Here is a 25,650-nt window from a genome sequence, read left to right on the forward strand (position 1 = left end):
CATACGAAGATGGAAGCTGTGTAGCAGGGGTTCCATGCAGCGGTCCCCCCTCAGCAGCCACTAGCTTCCAGATCCTGAGGAGATCCTGATAAAAGACTAGCAGGTGAGACTTCTTGGGTGGAGATTACGTAACTGCTGGTCATGTTGGAGGTCTCAGAGGTGGTGGAGGAAGACATGTGCCGGGCTAAAGGAGTCTCTACAGAACCTGGAAGTGAAAGGCATGGACCTAGACTGATGGCTTCTCTAAGACAACGGTTCTCAAACTGTGGATCAGGACCCCAGAGTGGGTCACAACACCATTTTAATGGGGTTGCCAGGGCTGGCGTTAGACTTGCTGGCACTTGGGGCTGAAGCCAAAATCCAAGCCCTACCACCCAGGGCCGAAGCTCTCAAGCTTTGGTGCCTCCTGGATGGCAGGCCTTGGGCCTGGGCTCTCAAGCCTGGGTTGGTGGGGCTCGGGCTTCAGTCCCCCTTCCCAGGGTCATGTTATAATTTTTTTTGTCGGAAGGGGGTCACGGTGCAATGAAGTTTGAGAAACCCTGCTCTAAGACATTAAACTCATCAATAGACATCACCAGCTTTAAAGTAGGAAACAAAAAGAGTTACCCTTAAAGTGAACATACGCCCAAGATTTTCCATTTGTGAGTTTTCCTCACTTTAAACAAATTTACATGAATCCAGTTCTAGTTGATCTCATGTGACCTGCTCCCTTTCACTCCCAAGCCATTTCCAAATGATCAAGGATCCTTCCCCTATCTCAGCTGTCAACATAGAACAGTAAAAGTAATGTACAATTTACTAAGCAGTCCTAAGTGCACAAGTTTACACTAATTTCTAAAGGGAGAAGGCATGAGACAAAGAAAACATATTGGGATATCCTGATTTGAAATCTGTAACATATGAATAAACATCTTGGGGTATCACAATAATTCCACCCCCACATCCCCCCCAAAACCCCAAACATTTTGAAAGTCAAAAATTATAAGTCTGTTGTAGACAAAATACAGAAAAGGAATCAAGGGTGAAATCCTGGCCCCACTGACTAGGAACTTTGCTATTGATTTCAATGAGATCAGGATTTCATTCCAACTGAATAACAATCAAACAGATTATTAATCATCATCATCATCTTGGAGAAACCCGTACTAGCAAAACACTGAAGCGGGAACTTTTGAGCCCAATACTTCTTGAACTTCAGTAGTATCTTCTCATTTGGTGGTTGTCTTATTGTGAGGCCTGAAATCAAAACTTTCAGACAGAAACCATGAAATAACATTAGCCCCGCCTTTGGAAGAGTGAAATCTAAAAAGAGTACAGGATTCAACTGATTACAAAAATTAAAAAGCTGCCAACAAATCAAGAAGTGATCAAATCAGAAGACAAAAGTTGCGGTCAGAATGCAACAAACAGAGAAAGAAAAATAGCTAGAGCACCACGTACTGTGACATGGTCAGTCATTCATGCACTAGCCAGCCCAAACTTGCTTGGCCTTTAAAAAAATCAAAGGACATCAGAATTATTCAAATTAGAAGAATGGACTGCCTCCTTCAAGCATCCAATCACTATTCCCTTCAGTTGCAAGGTACAGCACTTAGACCCCACAATTTATTCAACCTTTATATATCTTGTACATCACTGAGTTTGTTTTACTAGTGGCTTCAAAATGTTTTAATCCACTGCACAGGAGATAAGTAGAAAAGATTAAGACAGTTACTGTGACAGGAAAATAGTGTTGATCTAAGTAAAATATGCAGACTATTTAGAAACTATCAGAGGTGACCTGTGCCTGCCGATAGTGGGGGAACTGTGAGGGAAGCCGGTTTCAGGGGTGTTACCGAGCATAGTCAGTCCAAGCCAAGCAGCAAATCGGGGGCGGGGGGGGGGAAACGTGACCCTGCTTCCTCCCACCTCATTTTCAGAGGGACTGAGAATTCCACAGTAGAGCTGGTTAAAAAAAAAATTATTTTCCTCAGTGGAAAATTTTGATGAAAATGTAAATTTTCATTTTTGTCTAAATTTAACAGGGAAAAAAATTCAACAGAAATACAGGTACCAAAAACTTTTATTTCTGCCAAATATTTAAGTTTTTGGGACATTCCATTTTTCGACAAAACTTTTAAAAGGAAGCAGAAACTTTCTGTGAAAAAAATTGTTTCATCAAAAACCCAATTTCCTGTTAAAAATGTTTCAACTGAAAATTTCTAATGAGCCCATAGTCTTGGGGTGACTATACTTGCAAAATCCAAAACTGGGGTACTATTGTGGCAACATTTTTTAGGGTCATGAAGTAGTCACACAAAGCTAAAGTACACTTCTTTTTAAAACTGCATGCTGGTATCAACACTGCCAGCTTCTGGATATTTCTTAGACTGTAGGTTTTTTTTCCCCAGTAACTTACGGTCTGAACTAGTTTATGATTAAACAGTGAACAAGTGTTGTTAACATTTACTTTGAGCAAAAGAACAGCATTGATTGTAGAGACTATCAATTGACTTTTATCTTCACTCCAAAACCTGCTCTTCTCCCCTGATGCTTGTTTCACTTGTCTGTCTCAGTAAACACAATGCAAATTCTACTCAGGATAGCCATAATTCTTGAAAAAACATTTTGTAGTTATAAAAAATCCAAGCGTTTTGAGTGATGAAACAAAAAAGTGGGACAGTTCAGGTGTCTCGAAAGAGACATTTTGGACTTTGGAACATATTATGAAAAACCAGAACTGGGATATATATATTCACTTTGCATAGACTTCAATGGGAGACATGGATGCTCAGCACTCCTAAAATTCAGGCCATTGATGAACATGCAGTATAAATACATCAAAAGGTCACCTCAGACCCATTCTGTAAATTCATGTTGATTAGGGGTGGCCAACCTGTGGCTCCGGAGCCACATGCGGCTCTTCAGAAGTTAATATGCGGCTCCTTGTATAGGCACCGATTCCGGGGCTGGAGCTACAGGCACCAACTTTCCAATGTGCCGGGGAGTGCTCACTGCTCAACCCCTGGCTCTGCCACAGGCCCTGCCCCCACTCCACCCCTTCCCGCCCACTCTCCTGAGCCTGCCATGCCCTCACTCATATCCCCTTCCCCCAGAGCCTCCCAGATGCTGCAATACAGCTGATTGGGGAGGCGCTGATTGGAGGGGCTGCCAGTGGGTGGGAGGCTCTGGGGGAGCTGATGGGGGGCTGCTGACGTATTACTGTGGCTCTTTGGCAATGTACATTAGTAAATTCTGGCTCCTTCTCAGGCTCAGGTTGGCCTCCCGATGTAGATGCACTTTCTAAAATAAAACAATTTATTGAATATACACCGTACACTATTTCCAAACATCTCTGTCTTTGTTATTTCAAAACCACATTTCTTTATGCATGGTAAGTATGAAGTTTAAAAAGAGGTATTTGGTTCTAATTATATAAGTGCATATATGTGCAAAAAATTCTTCACAGTCAGAAAATTCAAAAATTGCTAAATGTGTTTTCGTGATTTGTTTTCCTTCTGGACTGAGCCAAGTTGTTAAAAGTTTATTCTAAACAGTATATTTGTTTAAGTTATAATTTATTTAAAATAGGAATTTAAGGCAGAAATCTCATTTCTACTATAACTCTAAACATCAGAGAACATAGCAGATCTAAAGAACCTTTAACTATCAAATGTTGACCTTACTATATTAGGCCTGTTTTTTTTAAATGTAACACCTTTTAATATAGTATTTTTTTTAATTACACCTCAGGCCCTGATCCTGCAAACACTTACACATGTGAAACATTGAACTGTTCACATAAATAAAGGTGAGCGTACGCATAAATGTTTGCAGGATCAGGGCTTAGGGTGGTATTTCTGCATTTTTTAAAATTCATACACCAAGAATTATATCCTAAGACAATTCCCTTTACAAACTCCAATTAATACTATAAAATCAGGATTAAGACTATAACTTTCCAAACTAATGTCCAAGGTCAAATAGCAGTAGTAAGTGCCTCTTATGTCAACCCTAAATTCACGACAGAAGGCTGTGAAGAATATAAAACCTCATGGTTCAGGATTTAAACCAATTCCTAACTATTAGATATACAAATGAGAGCTTTATGTGGGATAGATTATTATTCCACATCTGACTATTGTGAGGTGTCTTGCACCCTCCATCTGGTACTGCCACAGCCAGAGACAGGATACTGGACTTGATGGACCACAGGTCTGATCCACTATAACAGCGCCTATATTGAGCAAGTTATCATAAAGCAGTTTGCATGGTTGCCAACTGCTATTTTCCCTACACCTGCTTTCTAGATATATAGAAAATGTCAGTCTCCAGAAATATCACTCCATTAATCTGAATGAGCATAAATGAACCAGAAAGGTTTGTATAAAATGGCATGCCTTCTGCTGCAGAATTTTGGAAAGAATAAATGAAATTATGAGCCTTTGCACAAATCTGCAAAGTTAAAATACCTGTTATTGAACAGTACACAACGTGAGGAGCAATCTTGTTAATGTCTTCGTACCCCAGGCCCATTTCAGCCAGTTTCCCAGGGACATAATTTTCCACAAAAACATCAGACACAGCTGCAAGCTGAAAGAAAAGACAAAGATGAGTCAGACTTCTTAATCAACTTCTGAAAGTTCAACAAGTTCCCCACATAACTTAATTTAAAATGTCAGTAAACAAGATAGTTCCTGGCTTTCCTACAGTACAGAAGTCACAAGGTAATTGTGACTGGCTTAAATAAACTTGTTATTCTGAACAAATGGCTTCTCTACTCTGGTCAGTTACATACTAGAAGTGTTGCCTGCCTAGAATGGATTCACTATTAAAATCCTGAATGTACCATATATGTTGTTATAAGTTGTCATCATGGCAATTGGCCAAAGGCTGTCTACATTTAAAGGACAAACACTGACATTATATTGGTCTTTCCTCATTTTAGGAACGAGTAGGGAGAAGAGGAAGCACCCTTCATCCATTGCTGTTTTTTCTGCGGCAGAAACAGATGCTTTTGGCAACAGTGTTTTTAATTTCCAAACTATCAATTTCACATACGGTATCTTTTAATATATTTCATGGGCCTGGTGCTGTCTACTTTAGCATATAACTATCCGATTATGTTACATGAAAATCCTAAAGGCAGCTTCAGGAATAGAATATCCAGTCCTGGAGCCTGACTTTCTGTATCATAGCAGAAATGACAATGCTTATAAACAATGTGATAGGATGCAGCTGCTTTCTAAACCTAGAAAACTCCAGGTCAGTGGACTGTTTCTCAACATAGCAAACAAAAGACTACCACCCTTTTCTCAAGTGTATCTATTTCTTATGCTCTGCAACTAAAGCTTTTGATCTGGATATATTCTCCATATGCTTTTATAGTTGACCCCAAGGGCTTTTACCAAGAAAGGCAACTTAAAGGTTAAAGATACAGAGATATCTCTTATTATTTTCACCTGTTCAATGAGGAGGAAAGGATTTAATATGAGTGAATACTCAAAGGCTAATCCTTGGTTATCAACATTTCCTTTATACTTTATATATTTCCACGATAAAGAATCTTTGCATCAATTTAACTAAACCAGTATCCTAAAATTGATTATTGTCAACCTGCCTACACATTTATCTTAAATCAATTTAGTTAAATTGGTGTAACTTTCATGTGTGGATATAGGTTTAAAATTAATTAAATACATTTATACAGATTTAGCTTATGCATGTAAATTAACCAACATAAATTACACAATATAAACCAAGTTTAAATGAATAGATCAGCATCCACACTAAGTTGCACCAGTTGAGTCAGAATTAAAACAAGAAAACAAAAAAAAACCCACCTTTATATTTAAACCACTACAATTGTCTGTATAGACCAGCCCTAAATCAGTCTGAATTCACGCCTTTTATTTCAGTGTACGTTTTTAATGTAAATCAACCCTCTGTTGCACAATATAGGAAATATCTATTTAGTTATTGTACAGTTATATAAATAGTCTGATCCAAAGCCTACTGAAATCAATTGAAAGACTCCTAATGATTTTAATGGACTTTGAATCAGAGCCTAAATCATACCTTCACTCATCCCCACAAATGGGGAGTTATATCTGGACCTATTTATAAATGGTTAGGTCATGCAAACAAAGTTAATTATGAACCTCTGGAGAAATAGGCTTATACCTGAGAAGATGGTGGCGGTCATTTAAAGGAATTTGAGAAACAATCCACTGACACATACACATATACATACATTAATTAAGCACAGGCTTTGTGCAAAAGTGAACTGTTTTAGATTATTGCAAGTTGACCAGAGTTCTACTTTCTGGAGCTATCATGTATCTGGCTGATTACTAGGTACAGTACATTGGAACAGTTTCCATAAACTAGTGTCATCATATCAGCAATCACAACCATTATTGTTCTAGCATGTAGGCTGTTTTACTGTATCTAAGGCCAAAGAAAAAGCTAAGCCAGCAAACATTTAGCCAGGCAGACAGAAACTGATTCTCATTCAGACAACAAGGCATGCAACTTATGAATGATTGGATTGGCTGCATGGAGGAGACACAGAATATCTATGGATGTTATTAGTAAGTTTGACATAAGGTAAAAGTGCATTTTAATGTCAAGGGACAGTATCAAGAAAATCCAGGACTACAACGTGACTGGTTTAAAATTATTTAAAGCCTTTTGCGGAATCGTCTCTAGATTTTTAATAAACGTTGTTGAATTTTAATGGCGGAGGATTGATTGTTGTTTAATTCATCATTCCATTGCTGAGAAATTAAATGCACACTAGTTCGTGGAAGCTACAAAAAGTGTGTGACTGGGATGGGAGGAGTCCTGTCCCTCATGGAGAACAAGGGTACCACAGAGCTAGTGCCACTGTCAACACTAGCCTGGAAGAGGGGAGAAGGTAGGACCATAGCCCTCCAACCTCTCTGCACAGGCTAGCAGAACCAGTCAGGTAAGATGGGGAGCACACTTTGAACACTCTTTAAGAGTGTCTTCACTGTAGAATTAATGCAGGCATTTACTATGTTGTTTCCCCAACCCCTCTTGCCCACACACCAAAAAATCTCACCAGAGTTTGGTTGTACTTCAGACACAGAGTGGCTGGCCCAGCTGGGGATACAGGCTGGAGCTCAGGTACCACTTTCACTCAGGCTGGTAACTCACCCGCTTTGTAGTGAGGACATAGGCTAACTCTTTCAATTGCTGATAGTCCTCCAATGCTTTCCCACACTTTCCTCCCCCTCTCACCTAGGGTGACCAGATAGCAAATGTGAAAAATCGGGACAGGGGATGGTGGGGATAATAGGAGCCTATGTAAGAAAAAGACCCAAAAATCAGGACTGTCCCTATAAAATCGGGACATCTGGTCACCCTACTCTCACCCCAAAGGAGAGACAGGTTATCCCACAACTCACCAGGAAAAAAAATCAGAGCCACTCGGTTTACTGCAGCACAAAAAAACATGGAAAATGCCCCCAGAAGTCTAGTGACACACACAGGGGAATGCGCCATCAGTGAGGACACAGTAACTCAGATTTGGCTTTGCAATGTGGCTGCTCGCACTTGGGCTAGACTAAGGCCGATCACCCAAGTTAACTCATCACTCCAACGTGCTGCACTAACTGTACTACTTGGGAGCTCTACAAGGCTTAGTCTCACCCTGATGCCTTGCTGGTGCAATCGGATCACCCTAACCCTGACACAGGGCTGTGACTTAATAGCAATCGAATTCCACTGTTCATGCCCCACTTTAGATCTCTGAATACAAAGTCTAGCTTTCTTATTTTGGACTCCAATAATGAATAGAAACAAAAAGGTGCATGCACTGGAATTGTAGTTAATACAGCTAGTACACTATTCTGTTCAACTTTATATCTTAGTAAAAAGTGATGGTATAAGTACAAAAAATACAGATTATTTCTGTTTCTCTCTCTCATAATTGCACTCATTATTTGGAAAACACCAATACTAAAAACCGATACTATTTTATTAAAAGAAGAAATTTTTTAGAAAGTAATATTAATATTGCTAATTTATCCTTTTGGGGAGAACTTTTTAAAGAATTCCATAAAAATAAGTTGTATCCCACCGCACCTATCAATTTCTCTTCTCTGACATAGGCATGAGTGTGGGATGGATCTGCTGACTTCAGAGACAGAGGCAGCTAGAGCTGTCGATCAAGGACAGCAGAAGAGAAAAGAGCCTGCCCATTAATTTCCCATCAGAGAGTTTTCCCAAAACTATGGTAACTAATATCAACTTTATGTAAGAACCACTACGAAATTATTTGTAGTAAATGCACAGCAGGAATATAGTCCTACAGACTTATCCTCTGACAGAGTTTTGATGAATTGGTAAGTAGGGCTGTAAAAAATATACTCAGATATATCAACACAAAAGGGTGATAGGATGTCAGATAAGTGGACTTGCTACTTTTAGAAGAGAGGAAATGACAGATAAGATTAGATTTCTCTCTACTGAGCTGCATATCCACTTATCCATCACATTCTTAGGAAGCAGCCAGCAGTGACCAAAAATATTAGAAAGGGCAAACAGTGATATGAGCTAAGTAGACTAAGGAAGAGCAGCATGAGTTACTGGGGCACCAAAGGGTGAAATAACCTTGTAACTAATTATGTGAGAGCAGATGTCTGGAAACCCATCTTCTATTGCTTTGTAAAAGGATGAAAAATGGACCAGACTGCTGATTTACAGATTTGCAAGCCTCTTCTACCCAAGTTGTTTTGGCTGCATCTGTGGAATGCACCTGAAGGTTCTCTGAGGCTACTAGTCATAGATTCATAGTCTTCTGGCTTTGCTCTTTAACACAGCTTTGGATACATGTAGTGAATATTTCTTTGCATGCCTTCTTTCCCATATCCAAGATGGAAGTTTAGGAAATAAGACAATTGATTTTCTGAAGTGTTCAGTACGCTGTATATAAAATTTTAGTACCCACATAACCTCTAGCTAGAGTACACAACCACTTATTTCTGGTGCTTGGGATCAGGACGTAAGTTAAGGACAGATTATGTCCCAAGACCTGAACTTCTCTTATTCATGAATTTCCTTATGGTATTTAACACAACTTTTTTCTGTATGGAACATATAATACTAGATAAGGCTCAGAATTCAGCATGGAGTGTGTACCAGATGTATTGATCACTAAGATAACCACCAGTTATAAATCTGCCACTAAAGAAAAAAGTATCCATTCATGCACACCCATTTGGTCAAATCCAGCACTGGGAAGGTCCCATCTTCTGGTTCCAATTTAGGTCCAACTATAATCACACAAGGATAAATCTGGAAGATTTTAGCACCATATAATCCAAAACCACCAACCTGTTAGCCCCAGACCAGGTTGGGGCTAAATCTAGTCCAGAACCAAAACACACCTCCTTAGTCCATCTCTACTGTTACTATAACACCACTGCTTTGGTTGCCATTGATCCAAGAGAAAAAAGTTACATTTATGACTGCATCTTCCATAAAGGATGCGGGCTATGGGAAATCAGAGTCAGCAAGGCCTGAATGCTTGCTCTTTAAATCTGAGGTGAATGATTGCACAAATCCTAAATTTGCTTTGTAATTTCTTCTCTGTTAGGCTTCGATGTTCAGTTTTATTTTTTTGTGGCGGAGAAATCAGCCTCCGCTGGAATGATGGTCTCCTTCATTTCCACCGTCATTCTCATGTCAGTTTCAGGCATCTAAACTATTCCTTGGTTCTCCTTTTAGATCTTCTACAGTATCATGATTTGCCTATTAAGGCATCTGCTGTTGGAAGACTTTTTCCATTCAGACCTATTTACTTCATCTACAGCAGCACTGAGGGAAAAATCTAACTATTTTTTTGCTGCTGGTGGGAAACTATTTGCCTGTAGGGGCTTGTTTGGCTTCTACTGTTCCCAGGTCGAGAGAGTCAGGATGACTAAACAATGCAGTTGAAATACTCCTGAGGGAAAAACCTGGTTTGGGGAGCCTACTTAAATTTATCTGACTCAGATTGAAGAGGCTCCCTCCTCCAAGGGATGAGGAATCTACAGACAAGTATGACACTAAAAAGGATGAAGCCACATGTTTCCTGAGCGTATGACCTTTGGTTTTTCAGTTTTTCTAACACTCCTTATATTTTCTAGATATTTTGTAACCCTTGCCTAAGGAATAATCAATTAGTTTGGGGGAAGAGGGACAGAAATTAGCCCTACTTATCTTTTTCTTTTTAGCTTTTGGCCTTTCAGTAAAATCACTAGGGGAGGAGACCTCAGAAATGACCCATATTTTACCCTAAATGCTCTCTGGGCAACAGAGTCACTTGGGGCTTGCCTATATTAGGAAAGGTGGTTAAGGTGAGGTCCTGCCATAACCTGTGTCTACATGAGGGAAATTATTGTGGTTAGGTTGGGGTTAGTTAGCATGTTTAGTTACCTAGCCCCAAGCTAATCTTGATAAACCTTAGAACAGGAAGAAACACCATTGTCATAGTTATCAAGGGCAGCCCTGGAGAGAATCAGGAGAATGTGCTGGACAGAGGAAGAAGTGCAGAAGTGGTAGGATGGGGGTCTCCAACCCCCTTCTCTGTTATGGGACTTGATGGATTTCCTGCACTGCCACTCCTTACTTGAAGAGTTTACCCAGTTTCCTGGAATCTGTGTATTTCTTGGCAGGTGGCTGTACCTACTATGGGTGCTAGTTGAGCTCTCCCACTAAGCTATACCACTAACAGTCCATCTTCTGGATGCACAGAAAATTTTGTCTCTGTGCCAAGCTGCCCATGTGTTTCTGCTCAGGTGTTAGGTGCTGATATTGTGGGGGGGCAGATGACGGGAGGGAAGCTGATAAAATACATAAATTTTATATTAAGCAAAATTATTTTATTTGTATAATTTTTCCAAACCATCCATAGGAAACCTATAAAGTTAAGTAACAATCAATATTGCCTTGCAGTTCTATTCTGAGGTCTGTCTCTGAAAACGACATTATAGAATTCTTGGTTTAAGGTCTCCAAATGATTTCCATATTAAGTGTGCTCACTTCTGCATAAGCGAAAAAAACCACTCAAATTGGAATCCATCATTTTATATAATCATCACCAGCAAAAAATTGCTCTTTGCTGTGTTGGTTCTGCAGGGTTAACAGGAACAACAAGTAGAAAATCTTGTCTGTCACTAAATTAAACAGGTGAGACATAAATAAGGAATAGCTCTATTGAATATGACGTGCCATTTTTACATAGTTACTTTTGAGAATAAAACCACATTTTAAGTTCTAAAATGAAAAACAGAGAGAGACAGAACAGAAATATGAAGCCTGATCTGGCAAGTGAACAGACATTGAGGCAGCTTTGCTATTCATAGGATCTGATCAACGGTAAACACATGAAAAACACTTCAGATATTGGGGCCCAAGCCTGCTCCTACAGACTTCATTGGGCAATGAGCAAAGTAGACATATGCAAACATTTGCTATACAATAACGAAAATATAGATGAACAGATGGTTCACCATTCCTAATACAGTGAAATACTCTTAAACATTAAATTGATTTTTCCACATAAAAGCTTTACACTAAGCACTATACATGGAAGTGCAATTTCTCATTGCAATGCACTGAAACAATTTGGAACTTAAGTGTGAAATCCACTTTAAAGAGGATTTCATACAATCCAAACTCACTGTAACTGAGTTGCACTCTATACGAGTCATTAAGACAAATGTTTTAGTGTATAAAAGAAAATCAGTGTATTGCTGTTTAACACAACTATACAGGTGATACACATCAATGATATTACCCTGTTTTTAATGATTAATCAGCCATTATATTAATGTTTATTCTTTGCTATTATGCTGAAAACATGCATTTTACATTGATTTACATTGTAAACATACCTCTCTGATTATCTTTGCTCCTTTTGGATTTTTCATATTGACAGCTATACTCTGATAACAAAAAATACAATATTGTTAGTTATGTGAAAGTCCCTGTGTCACTCACCCTGTTATCTTCTTCCAAATGTAACAAATTATACATCCTTAATTGTTCAGAATACTCATTCTGGTTCTTTAAAAGAACTATTCAGTTCCAATTTAATGCTAATTTTAATCTTACCACATTTACATATAGTAATTGTAAACTACAGTATTTGGGGTTTGTACCCCACAACGCATGCTTAAGAAAAACCAGACAATTAGAATTCTTGCTTTGTTAGTTACTGGTTTCTCCCTAATTGTTACAGTTATCTAATTTGTAAAAAAAAAAAAAAAAAAAAAGCTTCTGTTCAATATAATCCAGTCTCTAGTACTACTACAAATATTATCTAAAGAACATAAAAGCAACATTTTATAAAGTTTGTTCTGAGTTCCTTGTCACAGAAAAAGCCAAACCACAATGCACAATAGAGGAGCTTCTATTTACCTTTTTATTTCGATTTACACTGAGAAAATAAATGCTTTCTGTTCCAACAAAAGGTGGTCCCCAGGCTCTTGTGTCATCACCAACTCCTGAAAATAAGAATGTCACATTTTTGTAACTGTCCAGCATTATACTGCACCAAATACACTAACAAATATGCAGAAAATGAACACTGTGTTCTTCTCCCAGTTTACCTTTAAAATGGCTTAAGCATCAGCTAGGACAGCCAAAACATCTCCTTTAATCATTGGTAGACAATGGTTTAGAATCATACATATTTTAGATATTTTTTGTTATCTGTAAAGAAAAACTCCTAAACCTGATGAAGTAAAACAGGCTTGTTTTTGCCACTGCTGTGACTATTTGAAAAATATTTTTATTGCATTCAAAGACAAAAAGTACAGAATAAGAAGGGATTATATGAATATAAAAACAGCTCACTTCAAAAGCAATATTAACTGTTAACATGCTTGAAAATAAATAATTTTAATTGGACTGTGTTGTACTGAGTTGGCAATCCAGTACCTTTTTTAGGTTGACCTCTTGTCCTCCACACTCCCAATTTCATCAACAATTAAGAATGTCAATATCTAGCCTTTATGATTGCGAAAAAAGCCTTCAAACTGTGAACCAAGCATAACCAATGTTATAATGAGTTTGTAGACAGCCTGAAACAGCTCTCAAAAGAATAAACTGTCCTGCTTATCTGCACCTTAGATGTCCAATCACAATAATTTAAATGCCAACATTATTAACTATTTCACTGGTGACCAAAACATGTATAAAAAAAAGAAAAGGACGATCATAGTACAAAGATATGCACAATCTACTGTGAGTGACATTTTACTTTGATGCCACAAGTGGGAGGTGCTTGGAAGAATATCACCACTTTTTTTCCCCCAGCAGGGAGGAGCAGAAATCAGGGGGGCTACTAAGTCTTATCAATGGGGGCTGGGGCAATCCTGAAAAGCCCAGCCAGACATCCAACACCCCAAAACAGCCCAGATTCCCTCAGAGTAGTGTGGGCTTGGTCTGCTCTGGTGGTGCATGTAAGACCAGACAGCTTCCTTTCTCATTCCAATGGCTGCTGCTGCTCCTCCCTCTACCAGAGGATGTCTGCAGCCTCAGACAGGTATCACTACACCCGTTATGCCTAAGTTCAATTTTGAAGCTTTTCTTCAATCATGAGGGCTAGAAATATATATTTTTAAATGAAAATTTTGATTCAGATATAATCACATGACTGTGGGAGCCACAGCCCTAGGCACGTGCCTACTGTGCTTAGACTTTAACCCCTCCTTGTCCATGAATCAGGGTTGGCTCTAGGTTTTTTGCTCCCCCAAGCAAAAAAAAATTTCCCCCCCCCCTTTTTCTTTTTTTTGGCTTTTACACTTTTTCACTTTTCAATGTTTGTTTTGTCTTGTTTTTGACTGTTTAAAATTAAAAATAATTAAAACAGAGAATTTGTAGTTAGTGAAATAAAACAATTTCCTACTAGTGTACTAATTTACTCACTGGGCCGGCCATGGAGTGAGCTGGGCTGTGTCTGCCTAGGCAGAGCTAGGGCTGCCCCTGCACCGGAGGCCTGGGCATAGGCAGGACATCAGCGCCAACCCCAGGGCTCATGTGGTCCGTGTGGGTCAGACCAAGTCATGCTGCTGGCAGGCTACCCAGCCTGGCTGTCACTGCCGAGTAGCCAGAGGGGCCTGGAGCTGTGTGGGAGACACTGAACAGCTCTGCCTCCTGTCTCTCCTTCCCTGCGAGCATGCCCGGGGGCTTGGCGCTGCCCTCCAGAGCTGGGTGTCGCAGCCCCATGCCAGCAGGTGCAAGCTGCGGGCATGTCGGGGGGGGAAGGGCTGCCCGGTCCCTCCAGCCAGGGCACAATCACCTCCACTCCCCCGGCACCAATCCCAGTCTGAAATGGCTGTAGCAGCCATGCCCATGGTCCCACGTCTTGCCATGCAGTGCGGGGAGGGGAGGAGGCTCTGAGAGCAGGGCTGCGGCCCGGCTCCCACACAGGCCTAGGGGCCCCGTGGCTGGAGGGGCAGTGCACCCCAGGGAGCCTGGCTTGGGGCAGCCTCAGCAACACCTCAAAATCCCGGGCAGTCACCCCGCGGCATGGCCAGGGACAGAGCTAGCCAGGCGGGGGGGCACTGCCTGTATCTCTCACGTGGAGCGAGCTGGGGCGGCTGTGGGGTTTGGCTTCCGGGGCCCGGGGCAGACCAGCCAACAGCTGGTGATCGCAGGGCAGTGTGCCCGGGTCTCCTGCTCCCCAGGACCCCCATGAGCCAGCTGTTGGCTCAGCCTGCGCAGCGGCACAAGTTTGGCTCAGTCTGGGCTGCCGGTCCCCTCCCTGGGCAGGAGGTGGCGAAGCGGGGAGGAGGAGGAGGAGGTGGTGGCAGCGACAAGCCGAGGAGGAGCCTGCAGCCGGCACTGGAGGAGCGGTCCGCCCGGCCACCATGTTTCGCCACCACCCTCTGTGTTCCATGACCGGGGTAGGGCCACTCTACCGGCTCCTGCCTGAGGGGGGGCTGGCTGCTGCCCGTGGGAGAGCAGCAGGGACACGCTCCCCCTGCCCCGCCGCACAGCCCCAGTGGCACCCTGTCAGAGAACAACAGGGCGGTCAGGATCCAGCCCAGGACACTGCCTCAGCTCAGAGCTGGGGCCCCAGCATTATGCCACCCCTGGTAATTTGCCGCCCCAAGCACCTTCTTGTTTTGCTGGTGCCTAGAGCCGCCCCTGCCATGAATGAATATGAACCTTATGGAAGGGGGAACCAAGCCTGAGTAACCCAGCAGAGCTTAAAGCAGCATATATTATTAGATCACATTTATATTGCAGTAGCACCTAAAGGCAACAGCCAGGCCGAACATCATTGTGCCAGGCATTGTACAAACATATAAAAAAGTACAGTTACCAAGAACTCCACATTTTGGTGTCTCAAATGGGAGGAGCTTGGGAAACTATCATTACACTTTTTTCTCCACACATCCAGTTCAAGCCATGTCATCAATACATTTCTACAGTTCCTTCCTATAAGGATCTCAAAGTGGATTACTAACACCAATAATGGAGTAAATTAGTAACACCCCTGTGAAGTAGGGATTTTGTCACAGGATAAGTTTATTAACCCACTTTACAGATGTGGGAAGCAGACACTGAGAGGTTAAGTGACTCCTCCATATCTGAATGTGATAGAACTAAGAATAAAATGCAGGTCTCCCAAATCTTAGGTTTGTACTTTAACCACAAGACCCTGCTTCCTCCCTATACCCATTATACTTTGAATCCTAGTTTTCAGTTTCACCTATTGGTATGGGACTGTGACCTTTCCCAAATTAAACAATGTAATACCCTAGTGAACAAAGTTGCAGGAGCAAGTCTCTGAGAGGATGATTTGTTGGCTGAAGTGGTAGAATCCTTTTCTTAGGTGTTCATTGTGGATAGGTTTCCGATTTAAGTATAATAAATTGGTGTGTGGTTTGACTTTAGTGGGTTTTTTTAAATAATAAAAAAAGAGAAAGGTTTTTTTTTTTAAATGGCCGGAAACTTATGTAAGGAAAAACACATGACATAATGTGCAGCTGCTATGACATATCTGCATGCCTCAAGTGCGTAGTGAGGCACAAGACTGGAGGCCAAATGTGGAAATACCTCTGAAACAACTGCACTCCCTGGAGTTTGTTATTCTACTTGTATAATTTTAAGAGAAACTCAACTAAACAAATAAAATCTGCAAAATTTAAGAAATGTAGCTATTACACTAGGACAAAGCACTTGTTATTAGTATCTAAAACAACAAGGAAGTTCTTAAGAAAACTTCTTCAAATCTAAAAAATACCTGCGTAGAGTGGGAACAGAAATCAGTCGTAATAAAGTAAAATATACAAAAGTAGTAACTTGTTATGATCCTACAAGACAGAGATAAATACAGGCCATAACTACCATGCTACCAGGCTCAGACGGAGCCATAAAACAAATGCTAATTTTGTTTTATTTGGGGGCGGGGGGGAATCTAAAAATTCACTCCTGAAGTCTGTTAACCTCGGACACTTCCAGATCTAGAAGTGAATGTTCTGTGGGAAACTGAGAATCTCCCTTACCAATGGAATAAAGATCCCGTTTCTATTCATTGCCGGATACGAAATACTGGACTTTAAGGTTGTAACAATTTTATACACAGAAAATCTTTCAGTGGTACAAAATTGAGTTTACATTTAAGGGAAAGAGAAGGAAACATTTCTCTGACAGGTTGTTTTTTAAGTCAGCTACTTGAAAGTGCTCAGTGATTTGGAATATTAGAATCAGCCTCAGGAAGATGAATCAGTGGGCAGACACCTTTTAATCAATGAATCCAAGTGCTTGTAATCCCCATTTCAAGACGTGTAACAACAACAAAAAGTAAAGAAAATAGTTATTGTAATCGAGACTATTTTTTTAAATGAAGCTCTAGTCTCTTGTTTCTTGCCATACCAATCTGTTCAATTCTACTTCAATATCTCTGACTTATGTGCCTAATTGTGGCCAACCTCAAGAGGCAAGTAATTTGCTCAGCATTCTACCTCTGTGCAACAAAACGTACTCCAATTTAAGTTCACACAGAAAAGCTTTAGCTCAGGGCATATTAAACTACTGAAACATAATGCAGTGATGGGAAAACACCTGCTTGTTCCCCTACTGGTATGGGATGTGTCCTATGGGTGTTTACTCTGGTACAGTGCAAAATACACTTTAAAATTCACATCTGACTAATGCAATATGAATCTACATCAGTGGTTCTCAACCCGCGAGCCACTTGCAGCCCATGTGACATCCTCAGAGCCATACAGGTAGTATATATATTGTGTGGATTTGGCCCACATAAAACAGAGAGCTGCATATGCAACCCGCATATGTGACCCACAATGGTAAATAGGTTGAGAACCATTGATCTATATCATTTCCTTGGTGGGATAAGGTATTCCTAATTTTATATGCTTACCTAATTTTCATTCAGGACACATATTTTAAAGAGACAATGTTAACTCAAACATTGCCCAAACTGTAGATTTTTTAAAAAATTAATTAGAAATATTTATAAACACAAGCTAACATTCTCCTTCAGCATTTGCAACCCAAACATTGCAGCACTAAGAACCTATCCAAGCTGAAGCAAATTTTAAAAAGTGGACAAACAACATAAACAGTGTAAGCAATTGTTTTAAATCCTTCAGCTTGATCATCTACGCTTTTATTTGTGAAAGGGCATGCATTCCTCCCCTCAACTCCCCCAGCTACCCCAGGAATGGCTCCAACTTTCTTATTTTAGTGTCCACGCTGTATAATTTATTCAAGTCCCCTCCACTAACACCTGTACAGTGCAACACAACAGTCCTAATCTCTATGACCTTCAGCGCCTGTTCATCAGGGACCAGGGAGGAAATGAGATCTCCCTTCCTTGGAATTTCCTTCAATCTGGGCTCAGCTAGCCCTGTACTCCATGCTCTAGCACTTCCTTTCTGCCTTTTATCAAGATAATCAGCTGATGGGCCAATTAATTCCTTAAATCACACAACTTCCTTGTCTGATTAACTACTTCCTCCTCATTTCCTCAATCAATCAGCCATCACTGGGGAAGCTAATTGAGGCCACAGTGATCAGAGTGCTGACCCTCTATTAGACCTCAGCACTCTGTCACAATGAATAACATAATGAAGTATAAAATATGCATAAAATATGATTTTTAAATTGGCAATTCCTCTTTAAAATCCACGTACAGAGCCTAATAACCATACAATTTCCATCCCTTCCTTACAGAGTTGTGTTGCATATTCAGTTAAGAAATTTTCACATGGCTCCTGCTAAAATCATTGTTCTTAGAAAATTACCTATAACATCATAGATTCATAGATTCTAGGACTGGAAGGGACCTCGAGAGGTCATCGAGTCCAGTCCCCTGCCCTCATGGCAGGACCAAATACTGTCTAGATTACATTCTACTGATGAGATTTTATGCATCAGCATCAGATAATAAAAAATAATGGCAAAACATTACCGTTAATCTTAAAACAATTTTTTTTTTCAAAAGCTACAAGACCTGCCACATCTGCTCAGGAAGGTGGGAAAAACTGTGTCTGTATGTGTAGAAGAGAGTGAAGGATACCAGGGAGGAATGATTGAGGGGAAGGATTGCAGAGGAATGTACAGTAGTGTGTGCTCTGTGAGTCTCCAGAGTAGTATAAAGCAACCAGGGTGTACGGGTGAGTATGGCCATCAAAATTAAAGAGGATACTTCATATCATCAAATCATTAGAAATATCTCATGGTAATATTATATTTTAGCATCTCCTTTAGTATTTGTGTATGACATTTTTAGTTACAAAAACACAAGGAAATTCCCAGAAAAAATACACTAATATTAAAGTCAAGGTTAAGAATGTCCTACACCTACTTAGATCTCCGCCAACTCACAGAGTTTAAGCCAATTTTGTTTAATTTACCATTATGTATTTCCCTATATGTTATTTGAATGAATGAGTTATATATTTTCTATGGATGTTTCAGTTCTGGTCCCCCACCCACCATCTGCATTTCACAGAAATCCATTCTGCAATCACATGCTATTTACAACCAACAGGAACAAGACTAAAAGTTCCTATTCCTAATCTAGGTACTCCTACGCTTACAATTGTACTCATTTCTATTAGGCTATCCAGATTCTTATACTGGCACCTATCAGCTGCTGAAAAACAAGGCCAGCGCCTGGGCAGTTGGCTCCCCCTCTGTTCCTTGGAAGAGAGGGGCAGAAGGAACAAGAACTCAGAGCTGCAGCTGCAGCCATGGCATTCAGGGTTTGGGAATCCTGCAGAGAGGTGGGCCAGCCTAAATCACTTGTACTGGGGATATAGTGGGAGAGCCTGGACAGAAATAGAAAGATCTGCAACTCAGGAAAATCACATGCATGGATCTGAACCCTGAAAACACTGGTGTCTATTTTGTTGCCTTCTTTTGGAACACCAGCGATATCCAGGCAAATATGGCTACATTTAGTTACATCTAGAAAGGACACAATCTTCCCACTCCCAAAAAAATCTCTACCCAAAATAATTAATACCAGTCATATTTCTCATTTGTAGAATTATAATTTCATATACGGTCAACGTTTTACAGAAGCTTTCAGCCATTAGAGAGTTTTTTGTAATGAAAGTCATAATCACTGTTCCCTCTAGATGTACAGGGTAAGAGAGGAAAGAAGCATTGGTGCATTCACCTTTCAGAAGTCAATAAAAGTCTTAATTTCATAGCTTCAACTTGGGGCCTAGATGCATCAAATTATGCTAACAATGCCTTTTATTGCACGCCTAGTTTGGTGCCACCACTGTAACAATGCTGTGCCACTCCTATACACTGATAATTGTAGCAACAACAGATCAGAGTGTATCTCAAAATAAAGATTCTATTTTCATAGTATCAGGAACCTAATGCTAAAGTTTTACACAAGCCCATAAATTTCTATTGCATTAATAGCAGTTTCTCTTGGAAATCCTCTGTGTACTGATGGGAGAAAAGAGCCCAGAATGACCAGTTAGAAACCTGGTGTTTCAATCAGTAACAGATGTCTGATTAATATGCCAGAGGCAAATGATTCACTAAATCCAGCTGTAAAAGCAGATGGTGTATTTTATTTCCAGGGGTCAAACTGAATGGGAGTGCTGCTGCAGCACTTCCAACCCTTGCCTAAGAAGCAAGTGATGAGACCAGGAAATCAATCAAAGGTCTTTCATGTGGTAATATAGAACAACTAATCTCAGGGCCATCAGTTTACGAGATCTAACAAGGTCACCACATAAAGTGTAATATGTTGCCATATATCAGTGATAACATCAGTCCAGTTATACATCTCTAGGTACAAAACCTATTCTGGATTCAAAACAATTGCATTTAGCATGGTAGGCCCCAACCATTTTGCACAGGCTGGCCCCAAACCTCCTGACTCTTGTACTAATTTTTACCTTTTTTTGTCTGTTTGTTTTAAATAAGCTGTCTTATTCACAATTGGCTTTGCAGGTAGAGCAAAGCATGTGTTTTAACTGTTAGCCTGCATCTATCCTCTGAAGCCACCAACAATACATAAGGGTCATAACAGAATAGAAAAAAAATAGACGTTACTATATTTCTTGTCCTATAATGAGATTATAAACTTCTTGGGGCAGGGACAATCTTATCATTAAATGTGTGTACAGCACCTAGCACAGTGAGGCTCTGCTCCCTGACTGAGGCCTCTGGATACTCCTGTAATAAAAATAAATCATAAAAATAATACATAATTTCTGGAAGGATTCTGTTTGTCATGACATTATAGTTCAGACTGCAGCACTATTTCCCTAAACCCTGTTTTAAAAGCCTTTTCATGTGATAAAGAAAACTCACTAGGCCAAAAATACTTAGTCTGAGGCCAAAGGAGAATCTTTCTAAATAATTTAAAGGAAAACAATCTAAATTTCGAGTCACAGGTAACATACATTTCATGTCTAAAGTCTTTTGCTAAGTGGACTAACATTATTTTCTGAATTCATAACCCAAAAAGGACTTGATCTTAGAACTTCAGACTTCTCACGCCCTTATCCTTCCTAAAAGACTTAAGGACATAACAAAACTTTTAAACTTAACTTAACTTTTGAACAAAACTTATCTACACTTAACACTAAATTACAGTTTTTAGAATAAATTGACAAGAGAAGCTCCAGTAACTAGACCAGCAAGTATGCCAGCAACTACTTCTCCACCAGTGAGTCTTCAGGAAACTGGAAATAGAATGATACCCACAGGGCCCCAAAAAGAGTCAAAACCTGTAGGCTACATAATAATAGTTAAAAAATTAATTTTTTTCCAAGGGCCTAGCTAGACACACACCACCACTCAACCTAGCATTTTCTTTCTCCTCACTTCTGCGAGGTGCGGGTGGGGGCAGTGATGAGCTGCCAAAATCTTAACAACCGGTTCCCTATAAAAAGTTCTGATTTAAGGGGGGGAACCGGGGGAGGGCCCACGGTTGGGGGAGACATACTCATGGGGCCAGGGGCCCCTGCAGGGCCTGAGGCAAATTGCCCCACTTGCCCCCTCCCCTCTGGCCAGCCCTGGAGTTTGCAACAGCCCCCCCCACACACACACATACACCTTGCCAGGCTGCTCAAAAAGCGGCAGCAGGACTCCTCCCGAGCTCAGCTGGGCTGGCCACCCTGCAGCTGGGGGGAAGCGGGGGAGGGGCTGAGGGAGCCTCAGCCTCCCCAGCTGGGACTCCTGGGAGCAACAGGATGGTCCGGTCCGTGAACTGGAGTTCTTTGCCCACCCCCTGGCCTTTTAACAACCGGTTCTCTACGGTCTAATTTTAGCAACCGGTTCTTGGGAACCGGCTTCAGCTCACCACTGGGTCGGGGGGAAGCAGGCAAGAGAATTGCATTTTACATGTTCAGCCCCAAACGCCTAATGGGCCTTGACTATAAATCAATGTGCCTCCAAGGATTGCAGAGCACCCGTTAAAACAGTACAGAGGAAAAAAACTATTCAAAAGTACATAGACGACTAATGATTAAACTAATCCTCATTCTGATTATATTAAGAAACCTTACCTGGTCTTTCCACTTTAATAACTTCTGCTCCTAGGTCTCCTAAATTCATTGTTGCAAAGGGTCCTGCAAGTACCCTGCAATATTAAAAAGCAGTGGGTTTTCGTAGTTGTTCTGTCACAGCATTTGAATCTCAGAAAACTATTCTGAACTACAAACAGCAGACACAAACCTTGTTAGATCAAGAATTTTCACACCTTCTAGCGGCTTCACCTTATTAGCACCTGGTAAGAAAGAGAAAACAATATTTTACTGTGAACCTCTTTTTTTAGGGAGACTAATATCTCTCCATGGAAGTCCGAAATATCTGCAGTATCACACTCTGAGGGCAGGTCTACACTATGGGGGAAAATCGATATAAGATACGCAACTTCAGCTACGTGAATAACGTAGCTGAAGTCGAAGTATCTGATATCGAATTACTTACCGTCCTCATGGCGCGGGATTGACGCCCGCGGCTCCTCATGTCGACTCCGATACCGCCCTTCGCGTTGGTGGAGTTACGGAGTCGACATGAGCGCGTTCGGGGATCGATATATCGCGTCTAGATGAGACGCAATATATCGATCCCCGAGAAATCGATTGCTACCCGCCAATACGGCGGGTAGTGAAGACGTACCCTGACTTGTTACCCAAATTGCGTAAAATAGGGATAACAACAGCTTCAGATATATAAAATCAGTTAATGTTTGTAAAGCATGATGTAAATTATTAGTATTGTACAGCCTATTTTAAACCCCTTAGAACACTACAATATATTGTTCGTTATTTTTTAAAGTGCCTGTTACATACTGATAAGCAGCAGCCTGTGGAAAGAGCCAATAAACTCATAGCAGTCAGTGTCAAGAAGATATATGAATTAAAACTAATGGATAACAGACTGACGTGAAATAATGACTCCCCAGCTGCAGAGTAGTTTGACCTATGCTGACAATCAAAAGTAGGGTCAGCTCTTACAACACACCCAAAAAGTGTGTCTTCACATTTTAAAAGGCACTTGAAAACTGAAGCAGATGAGCACAAACCAAGAAAATATTTGTTCTGTCTGATAGCACTCGTGATGGTAAATATAAGCTCAAGAAATTTATCCGCACATATTTTTCCTTCCTTCTCCCCCCTTTCCTCCCGACCATGACCATCGCTGAAAACTATATGAAGGATATTAAACCACAAGGGGAGGTAACAGACTTGCAGTCTAGGTCACAGGTGTTACAGATCTTCTGGGTGATCTTGGGCACATCACTTAACCCCTCTGTAAAATGGGGGATAATAATATTTCGCTACTTCATAGGGATGTTGTGACGTGTATTAATTAATATCAATGAGATGTTCAGATACTATAGTGATAAATGCCATAGCAATTTTGATAAATAAATAAAAAATGAAAGCAGACCTCTGCTAAAACTAGAAAGGTTACATAGCATTAGCCAGGAGGAACTCATCTTTACTCATGTACTTGTTCAAACAAGGGGAAAAGACATAAAGCATAAAGAAAGTATATTGTAAGACAGTCTCACTTTCTCTCTAGCCATCAGTTACAAAGCATGCACACAGAGTATTAGGATGGACTGGGAATTTAAGGCCCCTGTTCAAATATTTTAATTCACCACACTGCACTCAATGAAAAAATAGTGTCTTCAATTGTAAGACATTTTCCTCAATTATTACAAATCTCTCCAGAGGGATTTGAGTGGTTTGTTTTGTTGTTGTGACTGTTGTTGTTGCCATGAGGAAGTGTGATATGCAGACTAGTCAGCGTTTAAAAAAAAAGTCTGTCTAAATATTTGCCTCATAATTGTTTTGCACATCTTAAACACAGGAAGTCAGGTACATATGTTTAGTACTGTTGTATTTCACTGTAAATACTGGAGAGGTTGAAAAATAGTTTACTAGTAATTATGCTGGATATCAATATAAAATACTTGGTGGTACAACCTCAATAAAGCCACACAGAGCTTGATGATGCATCATCAGCCGTCCATCTGTAAACTCACTTAGGCCCCAGATGATAAGAATTTAACCATATGCTTAACTTTAAGCAGCTAAGTTGTCCTATTTACTTCATTAAGACTGACTACTCTCTTGCTTAACGGTAAGCATATGTTTAAGTGTGTTTTAAGTGCTGAATCAGGGCATTACAGAAGAACACAACTTTATAATAACATCTGCAGATGACAAAAAGTCTGCCTTTCTTTCCATACTCTCCAAAACTCGCAACCTCTTATACTATTCCACAGACCATATGGAGCCTGATTTTCTCCCTTTCTCATACATACACTACCACAGCAACAGTAGTTTCCCAATTAAAGGCACTTTCAGACTCAAAAAGTTCTGCAGCTGCAGTTGACAGTCCTTTAGGAGTCCCCTTAGACTCTCTAAGGGAGGTCTGCAAAGTATTTAGATTTCACCTGTAAAATATGCATTTACACAAAGCAATAATTAACAAGAGACTGAGTCCCCATTATTATCATATCATTCATATTACGGTATTAATTAGGAACCCCAATCAATGACCATGGCCCCACTGGAGTACGGGTCAGCATAGGAGAAATGCCGAAGTGTTTCTGGGAGAAGCGGTCTGTTGGGCAATAGATACGGGAAGTTGAATAGGGGTGTTGTCCCAGTGACAGAGAAATAGAGGCGAGGGGAAGGTCTGTGGAAGGTAGATCAAAAGCTTGGTTCAGAAAGTTTCAGAAGCAATGCTAGTAAGTGGAACTACTCTTGCCTAGTCATCTATGAATTTATATGAAGCCTCAGTTTTGCTTTCTGATAGTAAGCCAATGAGCTGCAGACTGATTTTACATGATACATGATCTATGCCCACTTGATCATCAGAGAAATAACAGTTCTAATACACTAGTCATGTGAACACTGCCAAAACCATTCCCTGAGTCCTACTATTCCCGGTATCATCCCGCTTCTTCATCCTCTCCTGTGCCAGTTTTTTATTTCTTAAGTTAACCAAATAGTACCAACTTCGCCTTTTATTGAATTAAGCCTATAGCTCAACTAGTGTAAGAATTCCTCTCTCTCAGGTGTAGTTATACCATACTTGAAGATTGTTTATTCCTATAATAAACTGGACAAACACATGGACCTCTATTACAAGTAGCTCTGATTGAGAAAAAAACAGGCCCACTCAAACTTTGTAGACTCTGAAGGTATTTTAAACAGAAAAGTCTCCCAAATTATATTTAGTACACTTTACACAGGCAGGATCGTGTCAGGTGTGTTAGCGTATCTTAACAAAAAAGCAAACCCAGAAGTTATTTCATAGTAGAACTGATTTGTACTTTTAATCCTAAAGATCTTAAAGTTTTATTTTATATTTTAAAACAGAGGCAGATATAGGAGAAAGGGGACAAAAGGAAGCATTCCGTAGGGCTGATTCTTATCTCACATCACTTTTACACCAGTGCTGCTCTACTGTCTTCAATTAAGTTACTTCTGATTTATATCTGGGCAAGTGAGGAGAATCACGCCCTCCTCCACCGAATTGCAAAGTGGATATTCTCTCATTCATGCAGACTGCCTCCAGTGGCCACATTCACTCATTGTGTAAGTAGATGCAGCGTCAATGCACACACTTACACCAGCAATCAATTTGGATGAATAGTGAAAATACAAGCTACTGCTG

The 25,650-nt window shown here is 40.4% G+C and overlaps 1 protein-coding gene across 5 annotated transcripts in view; it reads right to left on the reverse strand.

Annotated features, from left to right (window-relative positions):
* Positions 1 to 25,650, reverse strand: part of SUGCT (succinyl-CoA:glutarate-CoA transferase) — a 689,609-nt gene that overhangs the window by 659,381 nt on the left and 4,578 nt on the right. For all 5 annotated transcript variants that reach the window (XM_045005017.1, XM_045005019.1, XM_045005016.1 and 2 more), the window contains exons 2-6: positions 22,186 to 22,237; positions 22,017 to 22,090; positions 12,412 to 12,497; positions 11,886 to 11,936; positions 4,452 to 4,572 (exon numbers count right to left, since the gene is read on the reverse strand). In XM_045005017.1, coding sequence (XP_044860952.1) covers positions 4,452 to 4,572; positions 11,886 to 11,936; positions 12,412 to 12,497; positions 22,017 to 22,090; positions 22,186 to 22,237 — 384 coding nt within the window. The remainder of the gene's footprint in view (positions 1 to 4,451; positions 4,573 to 11,885; positions 11,937 to 12,411; positions 12,498 to 22,016; positions 22,091 to 22,185; positions 22,238 to 25,650) is intronic.

The sequence above is a fragment of the Mauremys mutica genome, chromosome 2 (genome assembly GCF_020497125.1).
Source record: "Mauremys mutica isolate MM-2020 ecotype Southern chromosome 2, ASM2049712v1, whole genome shotgun sequence".
In the NCBI taxonomy this organism is placed as follows: domain Eukaryota; kingdom Metazoa; phylum Chordata; order Testudines; family Geoemydidae; genus Mauremys; species Mauremys mutica.